This window comes from Rhinolophus hipposideros (assembly GCF_964194185.1).
Source record: "Rhinolophus hipposideros genome assembly, chromosome: 20".
Classification (NCBI taxonomy): domain Eukaryota; kingdom Metazoa; phylum Chordata; class Mammalia; order Chiroptera; family Rhinolophidae; genus Rhinolophus; species Rhinolophus hipposideros.
This window is the reverse complement of record NC_138066.1, coordinates 14319972-14341707: the sequence shown is the minus strand read 5'-3', so window position 1 is coordinate 14341707 and position 21736 is coordinate 14319972. Positions and strand designations below refer to the sequence as shown.

At 39.7% G+C, this 21736-nt stretch overlaps 2 protein-coding genes across 4 annotated transcripts; one reads left to right on the top strand and one right to left on the bottom strand.

Moving 5' to 3' along the window:
* Positions 1-50: 50 nt before the first annotated feature.
* On the top strand, positions 51-17436 carry SRR (serine racemase). Of its 3 annotated transcripts, none has more exons than XM_081027248.1 (9): positions 101-165; positions 3472-3706; positions 8015-8186; positions 9563-9689; positions 9872-9975; positions 10978-11097; positions 11231-11305; positions 11766-11975; positions 12318-17436. In XM_081027248.1, exons 3-9 carry the CDS (start codon positions 8019-8021, stop codon positions 12531-12533), a joined length of 1020 nt encoding a protein of 339 aa, XP_080883374.1. In that variant the 5' UTR covers positions 101-165; positions 3472-3706; positions 8015-8018; the 3' UTR covers positions 12534-17436. The 3 variants fall into 3 exon arrangements, with proteins under 3 accessions (XP_080883376.1, XP_080883374.1, XP_080883375.1); XM_081027249.1 differs by having other exon boundaries at positions 121-479; XM_081027250.1 differs by lacking the exon at positions 3472-3706 and having other exon boundaries at positions 51-165.
* On the bottom strand, positions 11324-21736 carry TSR1 (TSR1 ribosome maturation factor). The gene is made up of 15 exons (XM_081027247.1): positions 21607-21736; positions 21316-21419; positions 20770-20989; positions 20520-20654; positions 19704-20128; positions 18778-18937; positions 17919-18076; positions 17456-17652; positions 16585-16747; positions 16131-16241; positions 15267-15399; positions 13855-13971; positions 13346-13486; positions 13170-13244; positions 11324-13046 (listed from the first exon to the last, which is right to left on the bottom strand). The coding sequence occupies exons 1-15, from the start codon at positions 21701-21703 to the stop codon at positions 12868-12870; spliced, it is 2415 nt and encodes an 804-aa protein (XP_080883373.1). The 5' UTR covers positions 21704-21736; the 3' UTR covers positions 11324-12867.

Here is a 21736-nt window from a genome sequence, read left to right as displayed (position 1 = left end):
GACGGTGGCCGCACTGGGAGGAAAAGCGCCGAACGCACGTTCGGCCGCTCGAGAGAGGCAGAGCCGGGACGCGAGCCTGGGCGGGGAAGGCGGGCGCCGCGCGTGCGCAGAGGTGTGATCGGGGGAAGGTGAGCTGCAGCTGGAGTTGGAGGCGCGGCGCCTGAGGTGAGGTGAGGCCAGGCCGGGCCCGGCCAGGCCGGCGTTGGCGGTGATGGCTGATGTTGCTGCTGTGGTAGCCATCGAGGACACTGGTGCTGGTCTGGGGCTCGGGTTGACCGAGACACCCCTCAGTCCGGCCCCCTCCACTCGTTTTAGGCCAGGGTCTCCCGCCACAGGCCCAGACTAGTGCCCCAGGCTTTTACTTTGGGACCTTCAAGATCTTGTGACAGTAATTATTTTCCCCATTTTTTTCTTTTTTTAAGAAGAGGAAACTGAATCCCAGAGAATTGTAGTAAATTTACTTAGGATGACACAAGATGGTAAGAACCCGAGTATCAGTCTTTTCCTTTATGGCAAAGTACATCCCCGAGCCTCACGATTTAAAAAAAAAAAAAAAAAATAGTGTATTTGGCTCTTACTGAGGGAGGGGGGTGTGTGGAAGTCAATCAGGAGGTATTATAAGTCGATTTGTGTATTCTTGGAACAATTACTTGACTTATTTGGATCACAGGTTGATTATTTTTTCATTCTTGAAATGTAACTCGATCAAAAGACTGGTGCTTTTAACTTTTTTGTTCAGAAGCCCCTGTTCAGAGCTGTGGTGAAACTCCCTCGCCCAAGTCTACGTCCCTCTACCTGTTGCTCCTTCCCAATCCCACGTAGTCTATTGAACCTCAACACCATCAAAGAATAGGTACAAATTATTCCTTAGACTGGGCCTAAAAGATTTGAACAATCTCTGACAGAACTCATTCAGTTCCTGTTATACGACAGACACTTCTGCCACCAGAAGGTTAATCAGATGGAGAAAGTCAGTAGATACATGAAAAGATTCAGTGGTTCAGAAGAAGGGGAATAATTTGAGTGGTGGGAGCAAATGGCCGTCTTTAAGACAGATATGAAAGAAATAGGAAGAAATGTTCAAAACTAATTTGTTTTCACATTGAAGTTGGAGAGGGTGTTGCATCAATTTTTTTTTTAAAGATGGAAAAATAATCTGAAGAAAACTTTCTTAAACAGGAAAAACATGATTGCCAAATTAATGCAACCGTGCCAGTGAACCGCAGGAGAGATATGCCAAAAGTTAAACCAGCTCAAGAAAATTGAGCAGAACTCAGAGGGAAAATTTAATAGATAAAAACTGTTAGAGATGAGGATAGAAGACATGGAGAATGGATCCAGAAAGTAATAATCAAATACGAACTCCGGAAGGTGGTAACAGAATTGACTCAGGAAGAGCAATAATCAAAGAAATAATAGAAGAAAATTTACTAAGCCGGTGGAAAATTTTGAATTTAAGATTTCAATTCAACCCTCAGATTTAAAGGGCTCATGAAATATCAGGTAAAAATAAATGAAAAGCCAACCATGTTTAGAATTGTATCACAATGAACACTTCTGAGTTTAAAGAATTAAAATAATGTTGACATGGAACAGTCTTCAATATGTTATGTTGAATTTTGTATTTAAAGTCAGTTGTGGGACAGTATGTATAGTATGGTTCTATATGAAAACAGCAAAACCATTTACTGTATATGTAAATTTCTATATAAATACATCAGAAAAGTTATGGAAGAATACATATCAAACTTTTAAAGTGGTTATCTTTGTAGAAGACTGGCTTTAATAGTAGGGAGTGAAATGTATATATACTTCTATAATGTTTTACATTCTTACAGTCGGGATTTGGTCACATATTATGTGAGTAATCCAAAAAACAACAAAACAAATTTGGATAATGGGGGAGGGAGGAATTCAATTTCTAAAAACAAAAATTGTACAGGTCATGATTGCTGAGCACAAAGTAATAAAACTAGAAATGAATAACCACAAATTAAACAAAAAATTCTAACCACTTGGAAATTTTTTAAAAACACCAATTTTAAAAAACTCATGGGTCGGGGTGGCTGGTTGGCTCAGTTGGTTAGATCGCAGTGCTCATGACACCAACAGTGCTGGTTCGATTCCTACATGGGCCAGTGAGCTGCGCCCTCCACCAGTAGATTGAAAACAACACCTCCACAACTAGATTGGGGAAAAAAAACAACAAAAAACGACTTGACTTGGAGCTGAGCTGCGCTGTCCACGACTAGATTGGGGGGAAAAAAACAATGACTTGATTTGGAGGTGATAGGTCCTGGAAAAACACACTGTTCCCCAATATTCCTCAATAAAAATTAAAAAACAAAAAATGAAAAAACTCATGGGTCTAAAAAGTAAACAAAACTAAGATCATGGATTCTTTAGAAATTAAGATTAATGAAAATATTGCACACAAAACCTATAGTATATTATTAAAGCAGTACTCAGAGGAAAATCTGTAGCCTTAGATGTTTTTATTATTAATTTAAAAATGAAAATTCAACAAGGATAGAAAAAGAAAATAAAAGGAAAATAGAAGGAAGAAATAAAGATAAAAATCAGAAATAAGGGAGGGGTAGACAGTTAGCTCGATTGGTTAAAGCGTGATGCTAATAACACCAAGGTTGCCCGTCCGATCCCCTCATGGGCCACGGTGAGCTGCGCCCTCCTTAAAAAAAATAAATAAATAAATAAATAAAAAAAATATATATATATATATGTAATTTTTTAAAAAAAATAAGGGGAAAACAACAGTACTTGATAAATAAACAGTTCATTCTTCAGAAATAAAATAGACATGAAAGTAAACCCATTTCTGGCAAAAAAACTAAAGGACATCCTCTTGGATGTCTCATAATTCAAACTTAGCTCCTCAGGTCTCTGATTTTCCCCTAAAATACTTGTTTGTCTTCAAATTATACCGCCATCTAAGTCAAAACCCAGGAGTTATCCTCGACACTTCCATCTTTCTTCATATTCAATATCAGGGTATGTCTCTTCTATTTCTAGTTGACATGGAATTCATCACGTGAACATTCTCTGCTTCCTTTTCTCTTAAAAACTGCCCTTCACTCTCACTCGGAAGTACTTTTTTGTGTTTCTTTCTCTTTCCTTTTTATCTTCTTTCTTTCCTCCATCACTCCCTTCGATTGCTCCTATTTTTCCTTTAGGTGCAGAGATTTGAGACAATAATACTGTTTGGTTCACATTATCATCAACAGGACCTTTCTCATTTTATCTTTTTTCCCTTTATTCCAATTCCCACTCATGTTCCTACCCTCCCTGGTTAGGTTGCCATGTTTGAAGTATGTCCTTGAATATACATTTATGTTTGAATAATATATAGTTTTGTGTATGTATGTGTTTTAAATGTACATAATTGATATTGTGTGATAGAAATCACTCTGTTTCTTTTTCATGTTTCTACAAATACTTCTGTCTATTGCATAGTATTGTCTTAAATGACCTCATACCCTTGGCCACTGGTCCTGGGCCAAGATGGGCCAATCACAGTCCTTACCCAGAACTTTTTGAACTGAAACTAAGAAAGAAAGAAAATCCCTCTCCAATGTGCAAGCTATAAAATGTAAAACACAGGAGCTGTCAGCAGCCACGCGTCCTGCCACGTGGAACCAGCTGGTCTGCAATGAAAAAGAATGAAGCTGACATGCAGAAAGCAATAGAGGTGAGAAACAATGAGAGTCTCGGAAAATCTCAAGTTCCTGGTTCCAACTGTTCCTGAAGCTCCATGTCCTGCCCCTCCCCATCGTTCAACTTTTCCTTTGATTCCATGAGCCAGTAAATCTCATCACCTCCATCTTATGCCTTAGCCAGGTCAGATTGGGGTTCTGTCACTTCAAGAGAACTAATTATAATCTCCAAAATGTAACTAACTCTTCCTATTTTATTTTTCAATTGTGGTAAAATACATATAACATGAAATCATAACCATTTTAACTGTACAGTTCGATAGTGCACATTTACATCGTACAACCAATCTGCAGAACTCTTCATCTTACAAAATGAAGCTATACCCTTTAAACATCTTCCGTTTCCCCACATCTCCTTAGGATGTGGCAACCCCCATTCTACTTTCTGTGAATTTGACTACTCTAGGTACCTCACATAAGTGTAATTGTTAAATATTTGTCTTTCTGTGACTGGCTTATTTCACTTAGCATAGTATCACTAAGATTCATCCATGTTGTAGCATGTGTAAAAATTCCCTTCTTTTAAGGATGAATAATATTCCATTGTAAGTATATACCAGACTTTGTTTATCCATTCATCTGTCACTAGATACTTGGGTTGCTTCCACCTTTTGGCTATTGTAAATAATGCTGCTACATAGGTATATAAATGTCTTTGATACCCTCTTTGAATCATTTTGGGTATATACCTAGAACTGAAATTGCTAGATCATACGGTAATGCTATATTTATTTTTTTAAGGAACTACCATACTGTTTTCCATAACAACTGTACCATTTTACATTTCCACCAATAGTGTACAAGGACTCCAGTTTCTCCACATCCTTGCCAACACTTGTTATTTTCTGGATTTTTTTTCTGTTGTTTTCTTTTTTAACTAGTTATTCTAAAAGATGTAAGGTGGTATCTCATTGTTTTTTTTGTTTGTTTGTTTTTCATTGTTTTTTGATTTGCATTTCCCTAATAGTGATATTGAGCATCTTTTCATGTGCTTGTTAGCCATTTGTATATTTTTAGAGAAAGGCCTATTCAAGTTCTTCACCCATGCTTTAAGTCAGATTTGTTTTTCCAAAATGTATCTTGAATGAGTTTTTTTCTACCTCCACTTTCACCATCCAAGCCACTGTTGTCTTGCATATGGACAACTGTAATACTTCTTAACTGAATTCCCTGATTCCACTCTTATTTCTTTACTTTTCATTCACAATGTAGCCAGGTGATTTTCTGAAAATATGAATTCTAACATGTCATTCACCTGCTCAAAATTCTCTAATGGCATTCCACTGCTCTTAAGAAAAAAATTCATGAGTCATGGTCCCTTGGGATCTAGACCCTGCCAACTTCACCCTCATTTTTCACCACTCCCCTTTGATTACTATTTTCAGATATATTGGCCTTCTTTCGGTTCCTGGAATATGCCAACCTTTTTTCCTCCTGAAGGCTTTTACACACATTATTCCCTCTACCTGAAACACTTTTCCCCCTACTGTGCTCATTCGTCTTAAGCTATGGGTCATAACTTAAATTTCAGTTCTCCATAGAGGGCCTTCCCTGATCTAAATAAGGCCCCCATTATACTATCCTATCATAACACACTTCCCTAATCATAGCACACCTATCACTATTTGTAAAAATGTATTTATTTTTGGATTACTTATATATCTCTCCACTAGATTATAAGCTTTGAGAGCAAGGACAAGACTATTTTTCTAACATTATATCCCCAGACCAAACAGTATCTAACACATAGAAGGTGCTCAATATTTCATGATTGAATAAATGAATACCACAGATATGAAAAATACTTAGAAACATTAGTATGTATAATATACTACTAAATTTTAAATTAGGTGATTTTGCCAAAAAATAAAAGTTACTGAAATTGAGAAGGTGGTAAATCCACACTAAACAAATAACTGAAGTCACTGAAAAAGTTACCAGAGGAATATGTATAAGGTAGAGACAAATTATCTTTATTTGGAGATAGCGTGATTATTTGGAGAGTAAACTGTAAAACTATTAGATCTAACAAGGTAATCTAGTATCCTATTACATGATAAATATACAAAAATCAATAGCTTTCAGATACATTGTCAATAAGCAGTGTAAAAATCTAAGGAAAGAAATATCTTCTTAAAAACAACAAAAATATATTGTACTTTGGCACAATCATTTCTCTATATAGGATACAAACTATGAAAACTTTACTGAGAAACCTTAAAACAAGAAGACTTTACTAAACTGAAATACACCCATGTTCATGGATAGGAAGACTATTTTTAAATGTCAATTATGCCCCCAATTCATTTCTAAATTTTACAGTGGAATTTCCTGCAAACTTGATAAAGAATTTCTAAAGTTCCTTTGAAAGAATTTATGTGTGAGAAAAGCCAATACATTTTAGAAAAAGTAATCAGGGAAGAACATTAATGAACAACTGGAAAAAGAATTGGCACTGTGATCAATGTAACAAAATAAGAAGTCCAGAAAAGCCCCAAGCATTAATAGAAATTTAAATTTTGATAAATGTGGCATTTCAGAGGAAAAGGATAATTTGGTTAGTAAACTGTGTCCAAGATTCATTAAAGAACAAGTGGCCAGTAACTATATAGAAAAAATGTTCAGTCACTATTAAATGTAAATTCAAACTACCAGATATTTCATTAAATTGACAGATAAAAATAATACAGCAAAGAGGAAGGAAAATGGACATTCCTTAGAAACTGCTGTTGAGAGTGTAAATTGGAGTAATCTACAACTCTTCTGGAGATCAGTTTGGCAAAGGCTATCAAATGCCTTTTGATGCAAAATAACCATTGGTGGAATCTACCCAAAGCATGTATGTAGATACACAAAGATCTTGCAATAAAGCTATTCATTACATCATTATTTATTAGAGACCAAAAAAAAATCTCAATGTTCAACAAAGTTATATGTAAAACTAGTGTTTTTGTAAAAAATACTATTAAGCCATTTTAAAAGTTGTATAACTATACCTATTGATAAGTAAAAATTCTGAATCTTTGAAAAGTATATTTATACTTTCTAGTCTGAAAAAAGCATGTTACCAAACCTGTCAAAGTTTTGTGTGCATATACCGGGGGTGCCAAAAAAAATGTACACAAGTGGACACTGGTCAACGTTGCTCAGGCAGTAGTTCGCCGTAATCGGGAAGTGTCTGGATGCTGATGGTAACCACTTTGAGCACCTCTTGTAACTGCAGAAGTCATACGTGACTTGCATTCATCTTTCGTTATTGGTATACATTATTACAATTCTAATTGTTTTTTCCTTTCTTAAAATGTGTATATATTTTTTTGGCACCCTCTGTATAGGTGGTCCTGGAAAGATAAACACCAGAGCTTAGATAGCAATCATCTTGGGGAGGAAGCAGATTAAATTCTGTTTTTCTATTGAACATGCATTGTTATTAATAAGGAAAAGTAAAGGGAAACTTCATGTTTAAATGCTACAATAAAAATAATGAAAAATGGAAGCATAATGCAGTTATTGAAAATTATAATTATGAAAACTGAAGAAACTGAGCTAAATGGAGTAGAAGTAAACAAAATGTTATCTTTGATTTTAACTGTCATGTATATTGAAAGACAGAAGGAAATATAGAAAATGAACAATTCATTAAGATGGTAGGATTGTAGACAATTTCCCCCCGTTAAATGTTTTTAAATAAAAATTTATAGCAGATTTTTAACCTAGTTTATTCCAATAATGGAAATGTAGAGACCAGTGGCAGTCGAGAGATGGATGTTATGGGTGAGGGGTGGGTTTTAAGCTTTCCATAATCACCACCAATTCCTATAAAGCTTCACCAGAAAAAATCTTACATTTACCATAAAATTCAGCTTCAGGACAAGTTCCCTTCTGTATAAAGATTCTGGAGCCCCGGTAATGGAGACATTTCCCATATTAACACAAGCCTCAGTTTTCCTGTGTTGTGCATTTTCTTTAAAGATATGTATATATATATATTTTTTTTTTTTGAGTAAGTCTCACAGCAAAATTGATGGAAAGGTACAGAGATTTCCGAAAATTTCCCTGTCCCCCACACATGCACAGCCTCTCCCATTATCAACATCTCCCACCAGAATGGTACGTGTTACAACTAAACCTTCACTGACACATTACCACCCAAAGTCCATAGTTTACATTGTGGTTCACTCTTAGTGTATATTCCATGGGTCTGTTATGCATTTTCAAAATATGTTCACTGAACACATCGTCTCAGACCTTACTTTGACCCCTTTTTTATTCCTGGGTTTCAGAACCATGTGTGCTCAGTACTGCATCTCCTTTGCTGATGTTGAAAAAGCTCATGACAACATTCAAGATTTTATCCACCTCACACCAGTGCTAACAAGCTCCATTTTGAATCAAATAACAGGGCGTAATCTTTTCTTCAAATGTGAACTCTTCCAGAAAACTGGATCTTTTAAGGTAACAATCCTTTTTGAGTGTTATATATCTTTTCAAACCCCTTTCACATATAAATGTATTTGATTCCCTGACTACCCAGTGAGGTAGGTAAAATTAGTATCTTTTCATAGCTGAAGAAATTTTCCTTTGATCAAATCCTGGTTACTTCGAGCCACTTTTACACAATCTCAAAATTCCTTTTAATTAGGGTGATGATATAATTTACTGTGCAAACTAGGTCATGTTTTAGAATGAAGAGACAACAGAGACCACCCTGCACTATTGCAATGCAAAAATGGGCAAGTGTGATCATTTTGTATAACCAAAGCATTCACTTTGTGTGAATTTGCTAGTCATTGATACTTTATTATGAATATAAAAGGCCTAAGCCTAGCTAAAGCCTCATAATCTTTTTCTACAAAATGTCAGTACCTTTCCTATACAAATAGCCTTCTGTATGTTGATTCATTACCAGAATTTTCTGACCATTTGTTGAGCTTTAAGATCCTTTCAGGTAAAAATCTGAAAGATGCATTTAGTATTGTTGACTGAGTTATTAGTATTTGTTAAGTAAATTTAAGATTGTAAGAATCTACCTTTTTCCCTGCCCATTCACTAAGAGCTTTTACATTAAAACAAAACAAAAAAATTCTCCATTCTTTTGCCCTTTGCTTCTGTCATGGTTTACTCTACATCACACATCAAGCACTTACTTTAACTATACGAGGCATATATACAGTAGGCCTTGCCCTGTATCCATACTTGCAGGGTAAGACAGGCTGGTCAACAAACAGGTTTATGAGAAGTATCTTGAGAGAGATACATACAAAGTGCCATGGAAGAATACAGAATGAAGTGACTCATTTTGCCTGGGAGATCAAGAAAGTTGAACCAGACCATGTTTGATCCAAGTTTTACAGGATGAATGCTTGTAGCCACTCAGGGAATTGGGGGGAAAGAACTATAGGTAGAGGTATGAGCATGCTCAGGGATGTGAGCTAAACTGGTAGGAGGGAAACTAGAAGCAATTTAGGATGGCTACAACAGTGACAGGCAGTAGATAATGTTGAAAGGCTGCAACTTATAAGGAATTTGTACTTATGACAAAAGGCAAAGAAACAGATAACATTTGTTTTTAAAAGATCACTTTTATAAACTAGTGGAAATATTAGATGAGAATGATCTGTGAGGTAGGATCTGTGAGGTTTGATAACACACAAGTTGAGAAATGAGGCCTCACTAAGGTAGTGTACAAAGAAGACGAGATATTTACGAGGTAGAATTGGTAAGATTTAGTAATAGGCTGGATGTGCAGTTTTATGAAGAGAAAGTCTGCAAAAGTCTGTTTTTTTGAAAAATTTTTTTAAATACACGAATTCACCATCCCTCTTTTCCAGATTCGTGGTGTCATCAACGCAATCAGAGGCTTGATGCCTACCACTTCAGAAGAGAAGCCCAAAGCCGTTGTTACTCACAGCAGTGGAAACCATGGCCAGGCTCTCGCCTATGCTGCCAGATTGGAAGGTACTTGGTTAATTTCTCAGAGTACTGGGTAGGATCATCAGAGTGGAAAAGTTTCCTTACTTTCACTGAGATTGGTAATAGCTGTGGAAAATAATCTGACTACAAGCAACTGAATAGAAATTTCTATCCTAAATTCTCATGATTTGTACTAAATGTGTACTAAATGTGTTTCTCCATCTCAGGGATTCCTGCTTATATTGTGGTGCCCCAAACAGCTCCCAACTGTAAAAAATTGGCAATACAAGCCTATGGAGGCACTATAGTATACAGTGAACACAGTGATGAGGTAAGGAAGAGAGCACTATTCCAACCTTTTCTGTCTACACTCACTCAGATAATCTCATTAATCTCATAGTTTAAAATATCACCTATACTCTAACTCTAGCCTTGACCTTTGCACTTAACCCAGATTTGTATACCCAATGGATGCCCAATATTCCCACCTTAACAGGCATCTCAAACTTACTATGTCCAAAACCAAACTCCTGATCTTATTTCCCCTATACTAATCCTCTTCCAGTCTTCCCCATCTCAGTAAATGGCAACTTTTATCCTAGTTGCTCAAGAAAAATTTTGGAGCCATCTCGATAACTCCTTTGCACCCCACATCCAAATCTTAGTCTTACTTTCAAAATATTTCCATAATCCAACTACTTGTAACAGCCTCTACCATTCAAACCAAAATCAGTTGTCACCTAGATTCAGTAGCTTCCTGACTGGTCTCTGCTTCCACCCTTGCCCCACTGGTCTGTTTTCAAAGAGCAACCAGAGCTATCCACTTGTCTCGTCGGCTCAAAATCCTCCAATGATTTCCCATCTCATACTGGTGGAACCAAAGTTCCAATATATGAGGCCTAGATGAACTGGTCCATTCCTATCCTTCTGATATCGTCTCCATTATTCTCCTTCAAACACTCCACACTCACCACACTAAACAGCTCAGAAAGGCCAAACTCTCTTACACTGTAGTCTTTGCACTTAGAATTACTCTTTCCCTGGAATATTTTGGAGGTTGGACTGATTCAAATCTATTAAAATGTTACTTTATCAGACATGTACCCTATATAAATTTTCTTCATAGCACTTAGACACACCATATATTTACTTACTTTATTCTACACCTCCCCACTTTATAACATAACTCTCTTGAGCACAGGGACTGTTTTGTTCAGTTATAACCCCAGTGCACAAAGCCTCAAAAAAGTAGATGGTCAATAAAGTGTTAAATGACTGAGTCTAACTTGTTGGGAACTCTGTTAAATACAGATAAAGTACATTATTCTTTCAGTCCAGAGAAAATGTTACCAGAAGAATTATGGAAGAAATGGAAGGCATCATGGTACATCCCAACCAGGAGCCTGCAGTGATAGCTGGGCAAGGGACAATCGCCATGGAAGTGCTAAATCAGGTAAAAAGGCCTACTCAGTTCTTGTTGAGCTACCGGTAAACCTGATGTTTATCTATAGAGGCAACTATTTTATATGTGTATGTAAAACTGGTTATTATGGGTTTCTTTATACTTCACTTTCTTTCTCCTAAAGGTTCCCTTGGTAGACGCTCTGGTGGTACCTGTAGGAGGAGGAGGAATGGTTGCTGGAATAGCAATCACAGTTAAGGTGAGAAAACAGCTTCTGGAGGACTCCCCCACTTCAGCATAGAGGATTTTATTTTACATCATGATACATTGTAGTACTTGTTCAACCTTTCCCCCAAATTGCGCTTCCTTCCCATCTTCCTTGACACTTGAGATGCTTCTCTGCCTTTTCTTAATCTGCCAACTTTACAGCACAGAAACAGTTACAGCGAGTGGCACCCTCACAGTCCTTTCCCTGAATTCCATCTCACCAACCTACTATCTAAGCCAGGGGCTACTCTTTTCTCAAATTAGCAGTAGAACCAAATGTGATCGAGGCAACTAAAGGCCAGTATTGAGCATACAATTTAAAGTGCTTTAAGGTCATATTTTCATTACATCACAGAGAAAGCTCTTACTTGTGCAGAAAAGTGTATTTTACTGTAGGCTTGCAGGCAAAATGCTGTGGTTAGCGGTAAGATGTCTAACATTCCTCTTCCCAGGCTCTGAGACCTAGTGTGAAGGTGTATGCTGCTGAACCCTTAAATGCAGATGACTGCTACCAGTCCAAACTGAAAGGGGAACTAACCCCCAACCCCTATCCTCCAGAAACCATAGCAGATGGTGTCAGATCCAGCATTGGCTTAAACACCTGGCCTATTATAAGGGACCTCGTAGATGATGTCTTCACTGTCACAGAGGATGAAATTAAGGTGAGACTCCAACGGGAAAGAAAATAACAAAAAGAATGGAACAACTTTTTAGGCAAAAGAAAATTAAATGGCAACTCATCCACTGGGAATTGACTAGGTGACTTCATGACATGTGGGAGGGTGTCCTAGATATTAGGACAACCCTCTCAATAGAAGCAGTTAGGTTCAAAAAAAAAATCCCTACTCTTCAATAGCGAGCATATATGTATGTGTATATATACATATTATATATACACATACATATACACATACCTCATTTGGTCTTTAATTGTGAAGGCCAACCAACTAGGCTCTTTCCCCTTTTCCCATTTCACTAACTGTTACTCCCTTCTATACCAACAGTATGCAACCCAGTTGGTGTGGGAGAGGATGAAACTGCTTATTGAACCTACAGCTGGTGTTGGAGTGGCTGCTGTGCTGTCTCAGCATTTTCAAACAGTTTCCCCAGAAGTAAAGAACATTTGTATTGTGCTCAGTGGTGGAAATGTAGACTTAACCTCTGTAACTTGGATGAAGCAGGCTGAAAGGCCAGCACCGTATCAGTCTGTTTCTGTTTAATTTATGCATAAGAAAGATGTGGGATTCAGTGTCTCTAGACACTTGGAAATTTTGTTTCCTTGTCATTGTCAACTTCCCATCTTACTCTTCAACAGTTTTCAAAATCCTAATGGAGAGTGGATATTTCAATAAGATTTAGTAGTTTTTTGGACTAAGTGGCAATAGAAAAACATCCATACTTAACTGAGACACCTAGTCAAGGCCAAGGAAAAACCTTTTGCAAAAAGGGGCAGCAGACCTCTAGGCTCAACACAAACTTTGCCCAATTGCTACCTGTAGGTTCCCATCCCTCGAGTGCTAACGAGTAGCAATGAGACGGAATCTATTAAATCCATTACTCCGTGTCCACTTCAGGCACCGCTGAAGAAATCTCACTTTTCACCCAAGGTACCGGTTCTGGTACATATGGATCATAAGTCCATTTGGGGAAAACTCGTTTATAAAGGTTCATCAGTACTGTATCTTGAGATTTTAGCTTCCCATCAAAACTGCATTTCATATGGCCATGAGTACCTAGAAAGAAAACACAGCAAGTTGGTCAAATTAAAACAGAATTTGAGCCGTGGTCTTCTACCCCCATAGATTTAGTAGCACTGGGAAAATCCAGGCAAGGTTCCAAACACCACGTTCTCTTACCTAAAGGCTCCTTGATGTGTCCTCTGCGGCCCCACTTTGTTCGCAGTTCCACTGGTTTAAACCACAGCACATCCTCTTAGAATGAAACACACAGACCAAGGTGAAACATTTCCCCACAAAATGTAAACCCAACCTTCACCCCACAAAGGCGATCAGGTCCCATCCTTCACACCTACCTCTACTGAAGAACATGTAACGTACTACTGCCATCTTAGTAAAAATTTTGAAAGGGTGACCACTCAGAACAACTCTCTTGATGACCATTCTGTCCGGATCCACTGACAATAGATGGCCTGTGGCAATGAGGCTGTGCATTCCTAAAGAACAAAAGGAATCTACAGAGCCAAAGCCTTCATTTATTGCTCCAGTCCTTAAAGGAGGATGCACTATGCTGCCCTCCTGGGTCCATAGCAAAGATTACTAAGTGCTATTCTTGCTGAGCCAGTCCCCAGAACCTATCCTAAATACAGCACTCTGAGCAGCCACTACCAATTAGCTAGTTTGCACACAAGGTCAAATCCCATTTGTCATCCTTGTCTTAGACCCACTGTGAGGCTGAGATTGGGATATTCTAAAAACCATCATTACCTCTTCATACCAATTTGGCTACCAAATCTAAATACAGAAAACTGTGTTAAGACTATTACAGACCTGCAGGTCTGTTTATTTCTGTAACACAACTTACCATTGCTATTCTGTTTGAAAAGCAGCACCGATGCAGGAGGAAAAGTGATTGGGGCATATACTGTCACCACCTGGCCCATGTCAGCAGTCAGGAATCTCTGAAATTTATGTTTATCCGCTGCCATAATGAGAGTTAAAAAATAAAAACCAAAAACATTTTGAGAAACTATAGGTAATCCAGAGACCTGTGAAAAGCTATAGCACTGCAACTCTTAAACCCAAGGCAACTAGTGTTTCTTTACCCCTCTAGTTCTCAAAATATTTTCCTGCCTCAATACAACTGAAAGATATAAAACCCAATCCTATAAGAGTGATTTTTTTCCACTGGAGGCAGAATCTTAGAGCCTGGACTATATTCTGCGTTTGAAAAAGTTCTCCAGGTGATTCTGATACCCATCATCCCTACCTCCTCTGAGAATCAGTGCTTTATATAGAATATGCCCACTAAATCAACAGCTCTGTCTTGAGCGAGGATTGGCAAACACTTTCTATAAAGACCCAGAGAGTAAATACTTTAGGCTTTGTGGCCATACAGTCTGTTCCAATTACTCAACTTGTCACTGTAGTACAAAAACAGCCATTGATAATACATTTAAAAAAAAAAGTACAACTGTGTTCCAACAAAACGTTAGCAAAAACAAGTAGTGGGACAGATCTGGTCCATGGGACACACTCTGCTGACCTCTGATCGTGGGGATTATCTGCAGCTTGCGTTTTTAACATTGATGAAACCCTCCTTTTTTAATACTGTAGTTATAGGGAAATAAAATGTTTTAAGGGAAAGAAAAGTTAATCCCTCATTCAGACAGCATGGCTGGTGTCTGAATTATCCAGAGCACCCATTAATACTGCCTTCATCGTCTTCCTCTGGCCATTGCTGAGAGCTTAAAAAGTGTCTGGGTGATGTTCAGAAGCCCCCAAGTTAGTACAAAACGTCTTCCCACTTCTAATGTGTAGGAGTACAGTAACTTTTCCACAAAAGTGTCCCTGGTCACCACTCTCCAAACTCATCCAGTGTCGACATCTCAGAAGCCACACATCTCTGCTCTATCCAACTGTGGGCTACGCCTACCCTTCACCAACACTACCACTGGCACATCAGATGCTAAGAGTGTCACACTTTGACATACCATTTTTATAAAGCTGCCAACTCCAATTCAAAACCTACTCTGGAACCCATACACATGGCAGAGGAGCCTCAGCACCACACAGAGGCTGCATCCCTGGGATGCTTCAGACAGGTTCAGACATTTGGAATAAATACATCATTGGTTCCTAAATCGGAATTCTGAAAATGCCTAACTCAGAGACCTAGAGTTTGAAATTGTGTACTCTGCGCTTCCCCACCAAAAGTCACAGTTCCCCAAAAGACAGTAAGATGGACAAGAATCCAGAAGGTTCCCCACTGCTTACCTGCAGTGTGCTGAGAGAATAAAGGCGAGGCTCGGAAGCGCCTGAACCCACAGTGGAAGATCAGCTCCTCTTTAGCTTTCACAGGTTCCGTGTTGCCAGGGTGCCGGCTCACCACCATATTCAGTACTGACATCTGGGAGCCAAGTAAGCAAAACAGAACTGCATTATCGAGGAGTAGAACAGCTTAACCTGCAAGAAGGCAAACCAAACTAACCGATTCAGATTCACTGTAAGAACTGCCAATGCTAACATATGGTGGAGTGTAGATGATGGGACAGTCATCCTTTACCTCCAGCAACTGGCATTTGAGCCAAACACAGGCTGGTTTTCAGAGCTTTCATGTACCCTTCTACACTAGCTGACAGGCCCATGTCTAACATGCAAGAGCCCAACCTCTGCTCAATGGCCAGTGCCTTTTAGCCACTCACCCATTACTCACCTCAAAACCACACTCATTCAAGCCCCTTTTTCCTCAACCCTTACACTGACCAAAGGCCAAAGTTCTCACACTCCAATCTACATGACTGCTGGGCAAGAGAAAAGAGATCTACACATTGGCATAAATCCTCTTTATTTTTAAGACTGCAACCCTTGGTTAAAATCTGGTATGACAAACATACTTATCTCAGAGAAGTCTCAGAACCACATAGAGTTTGCATCACTGAGATGCTTCAGACAGGTTCAGACATGTTGGGTAAAACCATCACTGACTTCTCTATCATCCCGATTCCTAATCCTACAGGCAGATTTTTCACATCCCAATGAGCAAAATGTCTGTCCTAAGTAAAAATTTTAGACTGTCAGACAAAACTGGTTGGATTGGAAAGTTTTCTAACTCCCATTTCCCACAACGTACTAACTTACCTTCTGTTCATGAGGTAGCAAACAAAACGCAATCAAGGGTGCTCCCCGCCTGAAGTGCTCAACCACAGACACAGGTACTGCAGAGACATGAAGTGTGACATACCAGCCAACCTGCCAGAAGAAAGCAGAAAACAATCAGGCAATTACTCTTTAGGCCTCAATAACGATGAAGCATTTTCCCAAATATGTTAAAAGTCTCATAAGACCCTAAAGCCAAACCTAGCCCTTCAAATTTGCCTTTCACAGATGCCTCAACTACCCACATTAAATCTTCTCAGTTAACATTTTTGATACGTCTTTGTTTGCAATGTCATTCGTATCAATGACTCAGTGGCTCCTCTAATAAGCTATTGACAGCACGAAACTAAGGGACTCTTGCCAAGAGAAGGAGTAAAGGAGGGGCACCTTGGCCAGTGAAAGCAAATTGTAGAGATGGAGAAAGGAAGGCAGATACCTCTGCTCCTTCAATCTCTTTTTCCTCAATCTCTTTAAAGATGCGTTTCCTAGTATTAGTAAAGTTCTGAAACTGAAAGATCCGAGCATAATCTTGAGGAAGGTTTTCCTTAGGATCCCATGGAGATGTCCGGAAGCTCTTGAGGCCTCTGTATTTCTGAAATCTAGAATATAGGAAATTTTATAGAAATTAATAGTTAACTTTATATGGTGCTACTTACCGTTTCACTCAAGTCAATAATACGGCTCTAACTTAAACAACTTTTATCACTCTCTCTCAAAATAATCTAGTAGCCTAGGTCAAGACCACAGTTCAAAATAGTTTTTAACAGATACTTCAGAACCAACTCCAAGTTTCTCACTGACAGAGGACAAAGAATTTACAGTGGCTCCCTGGTGCTTATCAGGGTGTATCTTCTTAACCCGACAAACATGGTCCTCGATAAAAACCTTACGTCTCTAATAGCCAACATAAGCTCTCTGGATTTAGTCAGACTCACCTCCAGAGCAGAAATGATCATCTACACCTTCATGTTTTTATTCTTGTGGTTCTACCCCAACTCCCCCAAATCTCCAAACGTTACATACTTCAATTGAGTTATTAGTTCACAGAGGAAGCATGTTAATTAACCTTCGTATTTCTCATTACGTACTGTAATATTATTAGTCTATACCACACAGTCTGGAACTTGATTATACATTACTGTTTCCTGTATGTATGTCTTATTTTCCTGTATATTTTCCTGTATAGAATGTCAGCCCTTCAGGAGCAGGGACAATGTATTTCCCTTCTTTTGCATCACACTGATAAGGTGTGAACCACATAAGGGTTAATAAAAACATGCTGACTGATTTTAGACTTGTTGACTAACCGAATTCTAGCAGCCACATCACGGGGGGTATCTACTTCATCTGGAAACATCTCTTCCAATCGTTCTTGTTTATATTTCTCCAACAGTTTTTCTTCAGCCTCTTCATCCACTTTCTCATCATACAGATCATCACGCACGGACTCTCCTATAGTCATAGTTTCACATTCCTCCTCTTCTTCCTCTTCACTACTCTCATCCTGTAAAATCAAGGGTAACAGTTTCAGAAGAAACCCACACCTGACTATACCCTAAAAGCCATTAAGCTAAGAATAAAATATCTTTAATAGACACCTAGTCCAAACCAGTAGCAATTCTAAGAGACTCAGTTATTAAAGAAGTCTCAGTCCCAGCAACTACAAAGCCATTCCTAAGAAAGTGACCAAACACCCCTCAGGGTCAGGAATACACTTTGCCTTGCCTTTGGGGCTGTACATGGACGTGGCATAAGGGTCCATTTCCTTACCTGAGATTCCGCTTCCATAAAATCCTCATGTTCTACATCATCATATTCATCTCCTTCCCCACCACTTCCACCATCCTCATCCAAAATCCATTCAGCTTGGTAACTGGATGTTCCTTTAGGAACCTTCTTTACCACCTTGGAACTTTCCTTCAAGAAGTCTGTAAAAGCCCAAACAAGTAAATTATCAGGTTGGTGCAAAAGTAATTGTGGCTTTTGCAATTGTTTTTAACCTTTTAAACCACAATTACTTTTGCACCAACCTAATATATACCTCTTTTCCCCCTATTTGGGTATTCTCACATAGGCAAGACACTATATACTGCTGCCAACGCCGAAAACTCTAGCAGTCGCTATGAGCAAAACAGACTACTACTTTAGCTGCCTCAAAACTAGCACTACGGGGGGCAGCCAGATGGCTTAGTTGGTTAAAGCGTGTGCTCTTAACAACAAAGTTGCCGGTTTGATTCCTGCACGGAATGGTGGGCTGTGACACCCCCCCACACCCTGCAACTAGATTGAAAATGGCGACTGGACTTGGAGCTAAGCTGCGCCCTCCACAACTAGATTGAAGGACAACTTAACTTGGAGCTGATGAGTCCTGGGAAAAACAGTTACCAATAAAATTTAAAAAAAGAAAAAACAAAAAAAAAACACCTAGCACTACCTTAATAAACCTTGTAATGAATCCAAAGATGTTTGTTCATTAGTATGTATTAGTACAGCATTTAGGGGTGAAAGGATACAGACCTCCAAATACATCCTCATCCCACTCTACCTTGTAGGTTCCTGACTGTGAGCAGCTAGACAAAATCCACAATTCCAGGCCAGGTGAATTACAAACAAGTTTGCCATTACCAACCTTTTGCCTCATTCAGCTCCTCTTCAGTGGGCCAGGTTTGCTCCCCCTCCATCGGATCCGGGATAACCTCTGTCTGCAAAGATTCTTGTCTCTCGGGGTCTGCCTTCATTAGAACCTTAAGGTCTTCTTCCATGTCAGTTACAGCATCCATATCACAAATCTAAAAACCAAAAGCATGTGATAGTCAAACATTAACCAAAAATTACTAAATCTAACACAGTAAACTGAAAGATCCAGAAATAACAAACATAGTCCTCAAGTAGAAGATGAATGAAATAGAATGAAACAGAAAGCCACAACTTGTCAAGTTTTTTCAAATGGTTCTATTTCTTAGCATTTTAATTCTACACCTCTACTTGGCTCTTGAGGCCTTTCATAATCTGGCCCCATTCCTACCTTACTCCCATCAAGCTGATTTCTTCAGAGTTCAAAGAAATCCTTTAATCCATCACTGTGCTAGCTTCATGTTGTCTCTATCTTCTACGATATTCTTTCACCTCTCTTCAACTCATAAATGACATCCATCCTTCTCAACACTTGGCTCAAGTCTGATCTCTGCTATAAAGCTTGCTAGTCTATTTTCTCAATCTCCACAGCAGGTCTGTACCTCAACCACTTTCTCAATCTTTACTTCACAGGTGCTTGCCATTTTTTTTTCTGACCTAATTGTCTGAGGAAAGAGACTGCATCTTGGGTCTTCTATAAACTCAGAGCCAATTGCTGTGTAAGGCATCTACAGAATGCTGGATAAATATATAATATAGCAACATATTTGTAGTTGACTATTGCCTTACTTCGAACTAGCCCCCAGGGACCAGTGTAGTTGTCTAGGTGTGCAAAGAATACCTTCTCTGAAGTTAGTTCCCATCCTACACCAGCTTACACATGAATCTACAACACAAAGTCTTTAAAAACATCAATCTTACCTCCATTGCCATGCCTGGGTCCTTCTGGGATTTGACCACTCTGGGATTTAAGGGGAAAGGGTCCACAGGGGCATCTATCTGTTTCATCTGGAAATCGCCATGTCCAATGATATGCAGTAAGCTATTTACACTCAGAGTCTGCCCACGAACATAGCCTGAGATTTTCAAGGTGCCCACCAAGTTATTCTCTTCATTAGGCACAAAGTCAGCAGCAGAAGCAAAGAGGTAGGCCCGCCGATCTCGAAAGGCAAGATGCCGTTGCTTTTGGTTAGCCAACTGCCTGAGCAGCATCCCGGCCTCCTGTTGAGTGTCTAATTGGAGGAGTTTGTCATCAGGAAAGCGCTTCTCCACTACTTTACTTAGCTTCTTTCTGGCATCTATTTGTTTCTTCGGTGGGAGGCCAGAAATTCCATGGATAGCTAATGCTGTGAGCAAAAGAAAAAGGGCTTCATGACCTGTTGATTCACTATAAGAAAATAACCCCTGCAAATTCACAAATAAGTTCACAATAAAAAGCTAACAGTCGTGAGACCAAAGATCACTGGGAAACTCAACACTCAGCTACGCTAAAGAAACTTCACAGTAAAACTTCAACCCTTCTTCCTCTGGTCAAAGGGTAGTACAGAAATAAAAAGGCCCCCTGCCAATTTATAAATAATGGACCAAATTTAGGCCATACATATACAACCCACTATCAGCTGAACACAACAAATTATATTCCTGAATCAAGCGTCAGGCATAGTGCCTGGCAAATTATAGATGCAATGAACGCTATTTCACTTTCTTCATGGCCTCCAATATTCCCCACACACTTACTGTAGGTGGGAAGGCCCTGAGCGAAGAGGCAGGAAAGGCAGTAATCCCCGGTGCTGTCCCAGCCTTCCAGTGGATCAAGGAGGAACAGGATGGTATCAGCCACTTTAGCCAAGTCTAAGACAGTGTGCAGATCCTCTGGAGATAGAAGACAAAGTCAGCAGGAAGAGGTGGTCTGCACCAGCACATTATACTAAAAAATATTACCACTACTCAAAACATAATGATAGAAAATACTGTTGTATACGCTAACCTGGCCTTGCAGATGTGAAAAACCACCGATGTTTCAAGCGGGGGCATAACAGCATAAAGCTGTGGGTGCTTCCCCAATCATTCAAGTGTACCGTTCCAGTATCCCTATCCTGAAGCCTCTGGAAGGCCTCTGGCAGGGAAATCCTGTTGTGCAGGGGCACCACCAGTACCTGATGAGGAGGGCCATCCTTGCTGCCCAGCTGCCTCTTCTCTGCCAGAACCTGAAAATAGAAAGGATCAGAGAGCATCTCAGTGTTTCAGTACTTCCTTCCAGTATTGCACTTCCAACAGTACAGATGCCCCACGCCCAGCATCTCGCAAAAAGCGACAAGTTTGTGGTGGGGATTGGGGAGTGGGCAGGAGCTCAGACCAAAGCAAAGAATGCTCTAGCATGAGTCCAGACCTGCACACCTGACATTTGCTTTCGGGTTATTCTCCATCTCCGGTCCCTTCCCAGGGTCACATTTTCTAGTTCGAGGCATTATTTCTAGTTCGAGCCCAGAACGATTGTGAAGCCACACCATCCCCAATCCCTGTTCTCTCTCACCGCCTCCTTCTTCTGCTTTCGGAGCTGGCTGGCACGATGCCTCTGGTCTACTCTGCTGAGCTCCTTCCTCACCTTCTTGCTTAGGGTTTTCAGTGCTAGACGGCCTGGAGGGAGGTCAGAAAGGGCTCTTGTGCGGAGTCTCACAAGAAGGTCAAGAAAGGGGACCCCTTTCCGCCCACCTTTGAGCCTTTACGCGGCGTACAGGCCGGAGGTAGGAGCTGTGTCTGGGCATGGAGAAAAGCAGTTAAAATCGACTAAACAGCCGCTCTTTCTCCAACCCTATCTTCTTACCGTTGCCGTCCCGCTGCGCAGACCCCCGACCCCGATGCCGCCCGCCTTTATGAGCTTTATTCTGCTGCTTGAGCGGGCCGGAGCGGTGCGCCGCCATGCTGCGACTCACGTGTACCAAGTCCACACTACT